Here is a 15,254-nt window from a genome sequence, read left to right on the forward strand (position 1 = left end):
TTATTTACAAATCATGTTTACTTCTGTTTTACCAGAATTGCATCAAGCAAAGCTGAGGATCAAGCACAAACACGTTTTTTCTATTTACAATACAGAAAGTAAGTCATTTTAAATATGGAAATAATATCACACATCCGCAGTCCTATAAAAAAAAGAAAAAAAGAAAACACATTCAGGATGTATCCAGCGGACTAATCTAATCTGTACACTCTGCTAACATCCTGGTGAAGCACAGAACTGCAGGCTGTGATGAGATGTTCTGGATGCTGTAAGCATGTCCTGTGAACAGAAAAGACTCATCAGCAAAACACAAACCAATGACAACATTTTATATCCTAAACAAAATATAAAATAACGCTTGCAATGAAAATCCCTAAAACTTTGTGAACAAATTGGTTTAAATCTATGCTGGTGTGCAGTTCTCAGAAACTGGTCTTTTCTTGTGACCAGGCGAAGGCTCACCTGTGTAATAATAATTCTGTTTAACCAGCAACTTATATGCCACAGCTGTCAGGTGGATATTATCATGGCAAAACAGAAATGCAAATACTTAATTTTATGTGCATTTAAGTTAAGCTAGTAAAATATTTTATTTCAACTTGTAAAAATTGAGAGCAAAAACAAAAGTGTTGTTTTTCAGTGTATATTGCGTTTCAAATATGTACAGTTACTGCCAATAAGATACATGGACACAACTGACATTACAGAGAAGAAGCAATTCACAAAAATACAACATTTCAAACATTGACATTTTAATTCTTCCTTATTATATGCAATGGTATCATATTCTTACCACATGGCACCATGAAGGATTGTCCAGGATTGAAGCTGGATTTCTTGCTGTCGATGCTTACACTCACAGTGCTTGTTAATAAATTAAAAACCTATAATAAAAAAAAAAAAACACACAATAATGAAAAATATATATTAGTAATAAAACACTTTCTAAATCTCTGGTATACAGGAGGGACAAAAAAATGACAAACACCACAGCTGTATGAGAAGTAAATGAGGAGTGTACTGACTGTTGTGGCGCTGTGATCCACCCACAGAGGCTTCTTCATGTAGGAGCCCAGCAGGATTTTTCCGTTACAGAACGAGCCACAGTTCAGGTCCACCTGGAAGCCGATTGCTCTGCCTTGATGGAAGTACCAATCGAACTGGTCTGGAGTGATCTCAGCACGTTCTGCAACGACATTAAAAACGGTAAAAATGATGCAGGTCTGGATAGTAATAACTATCATTTGATGATAATAGAGTTTTGATAACAAACATGTTGTCTACATTACAGATCAAAAAAGCTAAATTGCTTTTACATTTAGATATGAAACAATGTATTGTAAGTCCTTTCTACATCTTTTGTGTATCTTTGTAAATTCACATGTATAAAGTTTATTAAGATCCTGCAAGATACAGTTCTCTTAGCAGAGTTCCTGGTGTGGCATTTTGTAGTTTTGAGTACATTGGACTACAGCTGTACGCTGCCCTTCAGAGGCTGGAAACTATACATGGCTAAATGAAACTGTTAAAAAGTCATAATAATGTGTTAGAAAACCCAGCCCATGGTAGGAGACTTCAGCCAATCACAGGTCACTTTCAAACGACTGTTCCTGTTGGCTGTTGCATGCACATCCTGCTACATGTTAAAAGCCAGATTCAAAAGTGGAAAATTCTGCAGACAATCACTATTCCAGCTCTACTGGCTCACAGCTCCTGCTTATTAAAGTTTATGCAGCGAGCTAGTCTCGAATCACAGCATGTAATGTCATAGGACTTTGCAGGCTCACGTTTGTAAAAAAGACAAAAACAAAACAAAAAGAGAACGATCGTTCTCATAGAATCGCTATTTAGCGCCATCGGTCTGTGTTCATGTGGAGGGAGGGGCTTAGGACAGAGAGGACAGAGGGGGGCTGTTCTGTATTTTCATATTCTGGCAGGGTTTTGTTCTCCCTTCATAGGCCAGCATTTCTTTTAAATAAGACATTCTGTTATCTTACTGTCAGCAGAGGGAGGCCACAGACTATTTAACCACTCTCTCAGGCTGGCCTTATCCTTCGGCTGCAACACCAGCGGTTCCAGAGGAGGAGCACACAGATCTGATAGAGAGAGAGCGGCGGGGGATCTGGATGGAGGCGGAACTGGAACAAAGTTAGATAAAAGTAGAAGTTAATCATTTAAAAAGAAACAGAAAATTTAGCACACAAACAATAAACGATTGAATATTTGTCACACATATTCAAGTTCAGCACCAGATGGAGCTGTTTAAACTAATAGTCGTGAGCTGCATATTCAGGCGTCAAAGGCTCAACTGCTGCATCTTTAATTCGCCACAGAAGGTGAAGGAGCTCAGTGTAAATATTGCAGTCTGGCTGCCCACGGCCTGATAGACCAACTTCCAAATGTGGCTTTTTCATTTTATCTATTTAAGACTGAACTCAAACTGGCATTTTTCTCTACTGAGTCAACAGTGAACATTACATTTGAGCTTCTGCTGTTCCCACTGGTGAGTTACAACACTGTTTATATAGCGTTATAAATGTTTGTTCCTTTATTTTGTACAGTAGCTGTCCAAAACAACATCAAAAGGAAATTAAAAGGTTGGGAGCACACTGACTGATTTGCAGCTTTTAAATGTGAAAACAGTTCTCATTTGATAATTTGGCCAAAACAGCCCTAAGCAACATCTTTACAGCGGTTTTGTTTTATAAAAGAGCCTTGTGACTATTTAAATAAATACTGCTGGTGCGCTCATGTTGTGGATAGTTTGTTTTCTGATTCTTTTTGAAACTGAGTGAAAAAGCCATTGTTGAAGCCTGAATTTGGGATCACCACTTGCATTCTTTGCATTTCTATTCTGTTGTAACTGTAGAAAATTAATTCATCCTTCATTTCTTAGTAACAATAGTTATGGTTCCCATCATAAACCGAATGTGTATTTTCAGGGGGATACAGGAGGTGTGTAAGAATTGTATACATTACTTGGATACTTAAAAAATGTTGTTAATTTATCAAATTAAAAGAAGAAAACACTCAAAAAATAAGTCTGTAAAGGAAATAAATATATGGATTTACAAAATTTGGCTGAAATATAGAACATATTTATATTATATTATGTTTAATATTTAAAACATACTCAAGTCTTCGTCCTCCTCATACTGTTGCAGCTCTATCATGGAAGATGGCCCACTAAAGAGTTTCAACCTGCCAAAAAAAAAAAAGATTAAAAATGATAAAAACAATTTATACAGGCAATAATAGGGAGGTGGTAATAGTAACATTTAGACTTTTCTTACCTGTCCTCTGACTGGAACCTGCTGTCCTGTGGGCTCTCATGGTTAGAAGTGTTGTACTGTGTGCTGCTGTGTTCACCAGCTTCCATACCGTGGATTTGTTCACCAGTCTGACTGAGTGCTGCACGGTCTGTAACAGTGACTTCCACAGCAGGACGTGACATGACTTTACGTCTTCCGTTACCTCTGCTGCTGACCACAGCTGGGCTCTCTGTGACTGAACTGAAAATGTCTTTAAAAGTGGCCAGAGAGCGTTTGACAGTCTTTGGAGCCGATAATGGCTTCAGTTTCAGACGAGGCACGGGAGCTCCCCCTGGGGGCTTCGGTGAGACTGCCATGTTGCCATTTTTTGGAGACCCAAGTCGAGGAGATCTCGTCTGTTTAGACAGCATTTTTCTCTCCTTACGAGGTGTGGGCTCCTGCTGCTGATGCTGTGAGGAGGTGCTCTCCTCACCTTTATCGACTTCCCACCAGTTCCCAGGAGGTTTCCTCCTCCGTCCCTCTGGTTCTGCTGCCCTGAGCTGCCCTCGAGGCTCTCTGGGAAAGGCAGGTGCTGGTGTGCTGGACAGTTTATCATTTGGAATGTGATGGTATACTTTTTGAAATATCTGCTTCCCTGTAACACAATACATCTCAGTAAGTTACAGAACTTAAATTTAATTTACTTAATTAAAACAGATTTTAAATACATTTTGCTGATAAAAAACAAAAAAAACAACTTGTGTACTTTCTCTTAAGTAGGATTTTAAATGCAGCAATTTTACTAGCAGTGGAAAATTCTTTATTCTGGTATTGGTACTTCTCCTGAAGTAAAGGATATGAGTACTTGACTTACCTGAGTCATGGCTGTGGTCTCTGTGTGAGAAAACCAAAGGGCTGGACTGTAGATCCAGGTCCTGGTCTGGGACCTCCTGCAGCAACTCTTCAACCTGTTCTGTCTCAGCTGTGTGAAATACTTTGTCTGGTGTGTCTCCTCTTGTGTTTATGTTTTTGTTCTGTTTGGTTTTCTTTTCTTTAGTTTTATTTGTGGTCTTCCTAGGTGAAGGCGCGGGTTTTCTCTGATTTGTTTTCTTTAAAACTCTGTCTTTCTTACCCTTCAGAGGAGACGCTGCGGCTGCCCTGTTTTTCTTAGCTTTCACAGGAGACATAGATGCTTCTCTGTCTTTCTTAGCCTTCATAGGAGACTGTGCTGCTGCTGCTGCTGCTGCTGCTTGTGGCACTTTGTTGTTCTGCTTTGACTTCTTGAGTGTAGGCTCGTTGTCTGTCACCTGTGTTTCCAACGACGTTTGATGGTCCAACCACCACTGTCCTGGCACCCTCCTTTTCCTTTTCCCAACAATCTGAATGTCCTCAGGTGAACTCTCTTCTGAATTATTTTCTGGCGGTGCTTCAGAATTCATGAGTTCTTTGTCTGTGGGGAGAAAAAGCATAAAACATGTATGGATGTTTGATGAGATGCTTGAAGAAACTTTTTCTATGAACTTTCCAATGGTATTTTTTTTTTATCTCTCAAGTTTCCAACTGTAAAGGTAATCTTTGAAAATTTTAACCTGGACCCCATTTTGCCATGTTTTTAGGTCCATGTGACAAATAATCTAAAAGTTATGTAATCTTGTGAGGTGACTTGCTGGAGGAGAGAAGTGTTGGGAAGAGTTTTCTGAGTTGGACTACAAATAGTACAGAAAACGTAGTTTACTGAAATATTTTCAATGTGATGGCTGTATATTTAGCAGATATGGACAATATGGAAGAGGACACGCAAGATTTCAGAACAAGACTTCTCCTTTAGTTAAACTTGTTTAGGCATGATAACAACCGCTGGTTAAAAAAATGCTTTTCGTGGACATCAATTGGTGTTTCAACTTGTCTTGCTGCTGCCAGTTGCAGAGCACTCGCTCAATACTGGACCACTTCGAAAAACCTCATTTGTCACAAAAACATGGAGAAATGGGGTGCAGGTTGAAAACTAGAAAAGTTGCCTACCAAAATGTAAAATGTCTACCCAGGAAGATATAACAGCAGGAGGTCCTTACCTGAATGTGAACCCACGTCTTCAGCATCTGCATGCTGCTCACTGCTCTGATTTTGTTCCTTTCCGGCTTCATCACCAATAGTGTCCTTAACTGCATCAGCCTCCTGCACCACTTTTCTTCCCCCCTTTAATGACTTAGCCCTGCCTGTCTTGGCATTTTCATTCCCACCTTTTAAAGTCTTTGATTTCTTTATATCAGAGGACTTCTGAGCTTTCTTTGTTGTTTTCAGAATGGGATTTTCTTCAGCTGTTTCCGTGCTGGCGCTGTCTTTAGGTTGTTCTTCTTCCTTGTCACTCTCTTTAGATGGTACCTTCTTTAGGTGTTGTTTCTTTTTATTTAGTTTCTCTTCTTCCATTAAATCGCCTGCAGGGACACCCTCAGGACTGGATAATTGATCCTTATCATTCCCAGGCTCAGTCACCTCATTCTTCTTAGCTTTCCCTCTCATCTTTCTCGTTTTCTCTGTGACAGTCTGACTTCCTGGTTTGCTCTCCGTCTGTTCAGATTCCTGCTTTTTTTGTGCAGCAGTCTCTAATCGGCCATCCTTTTTGCCGTTATCTGTTGAGCTGTCTTTGTCAGTGCTTGAAGATTTGCTTGGTTTTTGTTTTTTACTGGTGGCTGTTTTACTTGGGATGGAAAACCAAAGAGGGCTATCATCCTCCATAATCAAGAAATTATCCTCTGGCTCAGGAGGAGGAGTGGGCACTTTCACCGGTGACAGAGACTTCCTGGAACTAAAAACAATAACAAATAACTAAAGGATTATTAATTGTTCTGTGTTTTCATGTTGAATTCGAAGAGTAACTTCTTTCTAAACATATATTGGTTGTACCCATTATTCAACAGGAGGGTCCCATGGGGAAAAATGATTAAGGTGCACTCTTATCTCAACTCACCATGCAGGTTTGGGCTGTCCGGCGTCTCTAAGCTTCTTAAGGAAAGCCGTCATGTCTTTTCCCGCACGAGTGGACTCAACCGTTGGCTGCCTGGGAACATTTTCTGTTATCCCCTGAGGTGCCGAGTCTTCAGACTCCTGTCTCACTGCTGGCACAGGTGGGTCTTCTATTACTTTCCTGGAAAATAACAAGATAAAAAACGAAATGACAGTCAAGGAGGAAAGGAGAAGCAGCCATGCAGGATGCTTTGTTTTTCCAATACCATAAATAAGCAAATGTGCACAGTATGATAACTATAATTTTTAATAGCAACAGTTGCCAGCCTCTTTAATGACCACATTCAAAGGCTGCCACACCTAAACATATCAACCAATACATTATACATAAATAGTACATTTAAATACAAGGTAATAAATCCTAATAACGAGATTAGCTTCAAATATACAGTATTGTTAGGTCAGTAGATTTAAAGTCACGGCACAAACTGTAACTATACATTTAAAAGTCACTACTTCTTACCTTGGTGTTTTTTGTTTGCTCTTTAAAACAGGTGTTTGGGGCTTATTTGGTGGTTTTTCTTTGACTGTGTGACTCTCTTTGCTGCAGAATAAAGTACATTTTCATTTCAATCGCACAAGTACACAACTGAAAAGCAAAAGTCCAAGTAATGAACACAGATACGAGAAACTTAAAGGTTTAGTGTCAAAAGACGAAATAGACCCTTCCTATTGCAATGATCATGTGTGAATTGCAATGGTGAGCTTTTGGGTGCTTGCAGCAAACTGATCATTCAAATTAAAAAGCCCTTACCATGTTCCCTCCACCTCCTTTTTGTGACTGGACATCGTGGGTTTGCTTAAAGCAACCCTGCTTGGAGGAGACTCCAACTCAGAGTCATCTCTTCTAAAGGAAAGGACAAGCATTGAAAGAGACACAATACAAATGAATGAATAAAGAAGTACTGCCTCTGAATGTTAATATTAATTAGAATCCCACCAAAAACTTATCACCTTCCATGAAATGCATGAATAATTACTCACTCCTGTGTGACATGCCCATTGCAGTTGGGTTCCTGGATAGGCAGAGCCTCCGTCTTTGCCTCTTCTGTTCCTTCATCTTCACAGGCAAAGAGAACTGGGGAAACAACTTCGTGCTCTTCAACATGTTCCACATCCAATTTCTCTTCGATAGGGCTGGATGTCTTCACAGGCCCATGTACTCTAAAAGGGATGTCCAAATCTGCAACTAGGAAAAAAGAAGAAAAACATTTAATGTAGCACAATAAATGGATAAAGAGTAAAAGTATTTTCTCAGGTTTGAGTCTCTTACCAAGGTCCAGTTTAGACACTTGACTGGGTGTCCCGTTTGCAGGATGCAGGACATCTCCTTTAGGACCCTAAAGAGTTTCAATACATACATTTAAAAGCTCAACACATTTAGAGGCATCAACTCCTGTCCAATTAAAAAAGGCAAACAAAGCAGCTGTTGCTGCTGCTACAATCAAAATACGCATCACACTCTCTCTCAGATTTTAAAGACATTTTGCTTATTTATCCAACATAGGAGCAAGACATTTTTAACTACTTATTTACTTTTTCCGGTGGGTGTCCCTTGTGTGGGATTGGTGAAGGCTCTTTCTCACGCTGGCTTGTCTCAATGTCAAAGGTTTGGAGCAGAGGAGATGGGGGTGATAGGCGACCATTATTATTGAAGGGTGAATCTAAAAAGAATAGATAAGTACAGGTTAACATACTAAAAATGCAAAAATAAACTGAAAAATATCAAACTAAAAACAATTCAACTCACCCAAGTCATCAAACATCTTGTCAATGTCCAACACTGCTTGCGGTCCTGTCCATGACTCAGGTTGACTGGAAACACAAAGGTCAGGTTAATATGATAGTGTAGCATTAAGACCAACGTTTCAAATTCCCCTACAGATGAAACAATTAAAATACATAAAACACAACATCATCTAAGAAAAAAGGGAATGTGCTTAATGTAAGAATAACCAACTAAAGCTCATGTTGGCCTAGCAAGGAGATAAAACATTAAAAAACTATGATAAAATAATAAAGACTATACAAAGAAATAAAAAATCTTCAGTTCATCGCATGCAATGAATGTGTGAAAAAGTCGCACATTTCAGCTCTCATTTCTGGTTTAAAACACATACATTAAAAAAGCTACCTCACAGAGCACATAAGTATTTTAAAAACATACCCTTCTTTGTTTGCAAGGTAGCAGAGTTTCCTCTTCGGCCTCTTCTGTAAACAGACGAAAGGTATAGAGAAAATAAGTCGCAATTATTGTCACTACCACATTACTTACAACACTCTACACTCAGTTTATTAGGTATACACGTTTATTTAATAATAAAATAAGAATCCCTAAAATGTATGGACCTAGTAGAATTGTAAATAGTAAAAAATAATGCTTACAGCCCCAGTAGTAACAGTACAGTAACTACTCAAAACCTTCTATTTAAAAGATACAAAATATCGGACAAACACTGGGAAATTACAGATATGACAAAAATAAGAGGACACAGGGTTTTTTTTCAGTCAGAGAATATATTAATCTGATTGCTTGTATTATTATTTTAAATGCATTGTCAGTTTTCTGGATTGTGTACAAATGATTAACCAACTAACTCACAAAAAAGAATGAGGTTAGTATTATAATACTGAATGCATGTCATTGATCTTATAACTACGCTACAAAGGATGTACACAATTTAAACACCCCCTCAGTGTCAGGCAATAATACCATTTAGCAACATCGCAAATAACGTATGCCTCTAAAAACGTTTAAACCATTCAACAAAAACTGAGCATTAACTTAAACCTTCGCGGAGTTTGTTATTGTCACACTGTTAAAATAATCGCCTAAGTCATTTTTTGTCAAAATTGTTTTTTGTTGTTGCCTAAATCATCTCCTCATGACGCCGGCCACCTATGTGAAATCGCCTACATCCTCAGTTGATCAGATCATGTGATTATACCGCTTTAAGATAATGGCCTATTCAGCGGATTTATTATGCCACTCAAAGTAAAAATAAAATGTGAATTTTTTTAACATGCCTTTGTCACTTAAGCAAGATATGGTAACACTTTATTTTGAAGGTGTCTACATAAGAGTTACATGAGCGTGTCATAAACATGACATGGGATGTGTCATGAACATTAATGACACTTTGAAGTAACATTAATGCTCATAATACTTGTCATATCATGTTTCTAACAGGCTTGTGTGACTCTTATGTAGACACCTTCAAAATAAAGTGTTACCATATCTTGCTTAAGTCACAACGCTTGTTCAAAAAAATTGTCATTTATTTCTCTTAAGTTACATAATTTACACACAGTGTTATTACTATGCCTTTTTGAGTGAAATGATCAATACATGTCACATGTTACACTTTTGTTGAAGTTTTTTGTGTTTCCTGCAAAACTTGAAAAAAATGAGTAAGGCGATTATTTTAACAAGGAGACGATTTGCAACAAAGTTAACTTATTTGAACGTTAGTAGACTGGACACGGTGCAGCCGCGTCCTCCGTTAACGTTAATACACGTTTGTTCAACCCTCTCTCCCCTGAAGCGCAACAGAAAAGAGAAAAAATAAAGACCTGAACTTACCAAGGTAGGGTACTTTGTCTCCATTTATGCTAGCTAGCTAATGGTGTGTGTGTCTTTAGACGACAGTTTCCGACACTAAAACCGAGTTTGTGCTAACGGCTAGCTGGCGCTCATTTTGTTCCCCTGTAGCCAACTGTCTCTCTCTTAGTCGGTTAGCCACCGGGAATGCATTTATTCGGATCCGCTCTCTAAAAGTCAAGCCAGGAGTCACTATGTAGTCATGTTAAAACGTTATGAGGCATCTATGTCGCCTATTTCATAACCGACGTTAGCAAAACAATGGCGTTGTTGACAATTTCTAAATAACCCGCGCACTATGAAGAGCGGTTACTTCCGGCCCTGAGCTTAGCCTCTCAGGCAGCACTCTTGCCAAATTGGTCGATCCTAATCACAACAATTGCTTAGAAACTATAAAAATCAAATTAGGTATAGTACAAGTGAACCACAAACACAACTGTGTGACTGATAGAGTTTGTTATTGGTAGACATAGACTTGAATTGGTATGTATTCTGCCTGGGAGACTATACTCAGGGAGGTAATACCGATTCTTCTTCTACAAATTATTTTCCGGCCACAGCTGGTGTTTCGCGATGTCGCCCCCTAAAGATTACTCATGGTTAATTCAAATAAAAAAATATTTTCTTGTGTGCTCAATACTACTTTTATTAATTGTTCTAGCTTTTTCACCCAACAGCTTGTGTTACTTACCTTTTGCAACATATTTTAACCGATAATGGAAAAAGTTCTGATAATGTTTCATCATCATCCATGATATTCAGACATTTTGAGTAGCAACTATGCGCATGGGATGATATGAATATTTTACGTCACGGTTATCCTGGTCAAAATAATTGAGATTCACATAAAATATGCTTAAAACTCTTATAATGGCACAAGAACATACTGGAATCACTTCACCTTAAGAAACTAATATTTTTATTGCATCAAAGATAGGACACATCTTTTTTTTTTTTTTAGTAAACATCCTTTTAGCAAAAAAACAAACAAACAATCTTAAATAGGGAAATCATAATTGTGATAAAAGAAGATTCAGGATTATCCTCATAATGGAAATTCACCACAATCAATTTACTGTGAGTGTTTTTATGATGATATGCGATAAAAGCACCCCTAAAATCATCCAATCCCAAGTGGCAACACATCTAGAATTGTGATACTTTTGGTGATCTACCGACGCTGGTGAACTGGTACAACAGTTGGTATCACACATCATTTCTTGAATACTTCATTCCATATAAATATGTAAAATTGAGAAAACTACTATTTTAGCATCATCTCATAAGTTGGAGCTTGATACAAAATGATCATATTGCAAATTTTGGGAAATGCATAATATAAAAACATGCAGTCGACAGTGTAAGTTGAATGATGATATGATGTCCCCATGTGTAGAGTTGTAATGGTTTCCTTATCTGAGCCTAATGTGTTGTGTTAGCAATCAATATGTTAGAAAACAGCCATAAAAGGTTCAGAAAAAAAAGCCATAAAAAGTTCAGAGATCAGTCAGCCAAAGTTCATAAGAGGTATGCAAATTATGCCAGAGTTTATATTAATTCATAATGTAAGCAATGAGAATATACAACATCTATTTAAATTTACAAAAAACAACAACATTTGTTCTCATGATTATCAACAAATTAATGTGAATTAACGGCACAAATACTTTCTGTGATTCATGACAAGTGTTATATCATAAAACATTTAGCGGAAAATCTTTTTCTGTTTCTCAGCAATCTCCATCGGCTCCATGGCTTCAGGACTGACGTCTGTGTAGAGCGGCTGTCTGATGTGTCTCCAAATCACCAAAACAATCCGGATGTTGAACAACGCTAAGGCTACAGCCAGCAGCACGACTAAGAGAAGGAGATCTAGTTAGTACAACTGCATTTTTGAGTTTTAATATTCACTGTTACATTGGAGCTCAAAATGTAACAGATGGAGCACTTTTCAAATGTGCTCTAATTACACAATTAACTATATTTAGAGTACAATTTACCGGTCATGTTTCAGGACATCGGTCTACTGGCATTTTAGTGACTTTTACAAACTTATTGAGATTATTTTACATTTCTCACATATTATGAACATGGAGTTCTTACCAATAAAGATGCCATTACGGCTGGGGGATTCGGCATCAAAGTTTTTGTCCAGGTTTCCAGACAGCGCCCAGATCACAACCGGGTAGATGGTGAGGATGTACCGCACATGTTTGTCAAGGACAAAGTTTTCCAAAAGAAACCTGTGAAATGCACAGTACAAACATATTCGCTTCAGAATCTCAATAATCATTTTGCACATAATTTCTCTAGTAGGTGTTTTCTAAGTTAAAAATCACTGACCACACAAGCAGCACTCCAGCCAAAACAGAGTAAGAGACTGTGGCAGCATCCTCTGGTGACATCTGTACATCATAGGTCAGTACAATGCTCAGGTTGATTAGAGTTGCAATGGTTGTCCATGTTGTGTAAACCATCACGCCATTCTGAACCTGCAAATTTGGTGTTAACGAGTGTTTAAGTTTGGTATAAATGTGCTTTAAAGAGACAGATCACCCCAAATCATGTGTAATTCAGTAGAAAGAAAATAGTTCTGACATGAAACTGCTCACAACAAAGTTTGTGGATTGCTTTCTGGAAAAAGCATGACCATGGTGCTTGGGTGAACCACCAGCCGAGTGCAAATATAGTTCCATTCATAAATTGATAAACATGAAGAAATATGTGTCTTTTTGGGGTGAACTTTGGGGTCCAATAAAACATCATGCATGTAAACCATTTTTAACTACACATGAACACAATATTACTCATATAATCTGCCATGTGACCATGCATACACTTTTAATAATGCAGATACTGTACATTTGTGGTACTAACCAGCACACGGATAAGCCATAAGTCTGCCTTGTGGTATTTGTTGAGCCAGGCTCCATATATATGAAGTCCATGGCAGGTGAAGAACACCATGTGGTAGTTTGTGAGGATGACCATGACGAGAAAAACCAGTGCAGCGATCATTATCCTTTAGCAAGACAAAAAACAAGCAATACTAACACATGTTTAATGTCGCTGTATGGAAAACATTTGATGACAGTTTAAATAAGGTCAATTAACAACTAACTAATTAACAAGAATCACAGGAGTCATTTTAAAAGAAAAAGGCTTGGTCATATGACGACAAACAGGTGCATCTCAATAAATTAGAATATCAGAAAAGTTTATTTATGTCAGTAATTCAATTCAAAAAGTGGAAATAACATGTTATATAAATCAATTACACAAAATGAAACATTTCATGTCTTAACTTATTAAATTTCTTCTAATTATAATGATTATGGCTTAAATTTAATGAAGACCTGACATTTAGTGTCCCAAAAGAATTGAATATTACAGAAGACCAATTTTAAAAAGTATGTTTAATATGGAAATGTTGGCCTCTGAAAAGTATGTCCATCTATATGACTCAATACCTGGTTGGGGCTATTTGACTTGAACTACTAGAAATTGACTTTTCCATGATATTCTAATGTATTGAGATGCACGTGTATATCATCAAAAGGGTATAAAAATGACCGTATTCTAAGAATTTCTCTGGGAATTCTAAATAGGCTTTATCATGTGGTTATTTCATATAGACTTATATTTTTTGAATACCCAGAAAACATGCTATATTGTGGTACATATTGTTAACAATTTATGAAATTACCCATAGTGGGATAGATGATTTTGGATATATTGTTTAGACCTATTTAAAAGCACTGGACACTCTTACCCTCTGTCCCAAACAATCAGCCAGCCAATATTGAAAGACAGATTGAGGCACCAGCTGATGAAAAATCCATAAGGCAACACTGCCGGGCTGCAGTAGACGTAGCCATAACCATTCCTACAAAGGAGAAGAAGCACAGTTGATCTTTTAGTCCGTGAACTGGTGAAAATGTCGACCTGTCGTATTGAGGCAACTATTCTGACACCAATGCTTCCTATCTGACCCAGGTTTGGCCTTTTGAAAAGATTTACAACATTTTTAAACAAGATAATAAAAAAAGTTAGCCGTTACTTTCTGCAAAGTCCCGAGACGATGTAGATAATCATTGCTGTGAGCCAGCCGTAGATGACACTCCAGATGTTAAAAGTCCATCCTGAAGGTGTGATCTGCGTGTCAAACACTGCAGACACATTGGCTGTGGTGGTACCATAAGGACCTATAGGGAGAAAATTGCAAGAAGTGAGTGAGAATGGAGTGTTGTGACCTGTTAAACCAATATTTGTGATTTCTCAACAGTTTTACGGTGCCCCTTTAGAGTCTTACCGAACATTGTCTACAAGTGAAACTAAAAAAAAGTGAACAAAGCTTTGACTTACCAATTCCAACTACAGAGAGCGCATTGAACACCAAACTTATCGCATAGCCAACAACAGACACCACTATCGCAGCAAGACGTCCAGGATTATGTTCTGCCATCGTGTTCTACTGTGATAAATGTAAATTATTCAGTCATTATTCATTTTTCACTTAAAAGACTTTCACATAACAACATAGAGCAAATTTAAACCTGTTAAAAAGGACAAATTAGTTTCAAGTTTCAAGATTTTTAATTGTCATACCTTCAATATATAAACAACATGCCTAAGAAACTCAGAATTAAAACCAAGACAATAATAAAATAATAAAAATGTAAAAAAAGAAAGAAGAATTACATTGAATATAGTATTACATTTACAGATTTATTCTATTGTTAATTCATTGTATTTAATAAGAAAATACAGTTTTGCTCAAAGAAATGTGTCCCTCCAAACTTTATTGCTAATAATCTGTATTTGAACCTGACCTCTGACCTCGGCAGGTGATAATAACCACTCACCTAATGCAAAAGCCATTCAGGCAAACACGTCAAGTTGTATCATTCTCAAACAAATCCCCAGCTGTCTTTTTTTCTTTTCTTTAAGAACCTCAAAAAATGTAATTCTAAGTCAACTATTTTCAAATTTAAAAGGTCAAGGGCTGAATCAGACTGAAAATCAGATTTCAAAACAACTTGTGTAACTTCAGAAAGGTCCACGTGCCGAGCTTCTTCCAGGATAATAAAACGTTGGCAGCCAAACACAAAAGATGCCCACATGATGAAGACTGGATGAAGTCAAAGAGGACGGACCTTACTTACCCCTCTGTGTGTGAGCTGAGTCATCAGTGTGAAGAACCAGAGGAACTGTGCAGAGAATGGGGGACTGCCGGTTTTATACAATAGCTAGTTGTGTAAGTTTTACGACCATTCAGAGCGTCACGTGCGCCTCTTATCTTGTATACATTTTTGCCACAGTGCAGGGAAAGACGGAGAAACAGTTTACGCCCAACATGATCCATAATGGCAGAAATT

At 37.7% G+C, this 15,254-nt stretch overlaps 2 protein-coding genes across 3 annotated transcripts in view; one reads left to right on the top strand and one right to left on the bottom strand.

Annotated features, from left to right (window-relative positions):
- On the bottom strand, nucleotides 1-10,277 carry si:ch211-161h7.4 (nucleolar and coiled-body phosphoprotein 1). 2 transcript variants are annotated; one of them, XM_059326725.1, is made up of 17 exons: nucleotides 9,859-10,277; nucleotides 8,443-8,486; nucleotides 8,026-8,090; nucleotides 7,812-7,939; nucleotides 7,549-7,615; nucleotides 7,260-7,464; nucleotides 7,030-7,119; nucleotides 6,739-6,819; nucleotides 6,220-6,396; nucleotides 5,324-6,057; nucleotides 4,126-4,701; nucleotides 3,294-3,906; nucleotides 3,134-3,201; nucleotides 1,998-2,138; nucleotides 1,026-1,186; nucleotides 794-884; nucleotides 1-279 (listed from the first exon to the last, which is right to left on the bottom strand). In XM_059326725.1, the coding sequence occupies exons 1-17, from the start codon at nucleotides 9,880-9,882 to the stop codon at nucleotides 197-199; spliced, it is 3,348 nt and encodes a 1,115-aa protein (XP_059182708.1). In that variant the 5' UTR covers nucleotides 9,883-10,277; the 3' UTR covers nucleotides 1-196. The 2 variants fall into 2 exon arrangements, with proteins under 2 accessions (XP_059182708.1, XP_059182707.1); XM_059326724.1 differs by having other exon boundaries at nucleotides 7,030-7,122.
- The window catches only part of kpna1 (karyopherin alpha 1 (importin alpha 5)), a 26,008-nt gene continuing 20,486 nt past the window's right edge, over nucleotides 9,733-15,254 (top strand). The window contains exons 1-2 of the mRNA XM_059326726.1: nucleotides 9,733-9,862; nucleotides 11,611-11,751. Coding sequence (XP_059182709.1) covers nucleotides 11,667-11,751 — 85 coding nt within the window. The 5' untranslated portion in view covers nucleotides 9,733-9,862; nucleotides 11,611-11,666. The remainder of the gene's footprint in view (nucleotides 9,863-11,610; nucleotides 11,752-15,254) is intronic.

This window comes from Centropristis striata, chromosome 23 (assembly GCF_030273125.1).
Source record: "Centropristis striata isolate RG_2023a ecotype Rhode Island chromosome 23, C.striata_1.0, whole genome shotgun sequence".
Taxonomy (NCBI): domain Eukaryota; kingdom Metazoa; phylum Chordata; class Actinopteri; order Perciformes; family Serranidae; genus Centropristis; species Centropristis striata.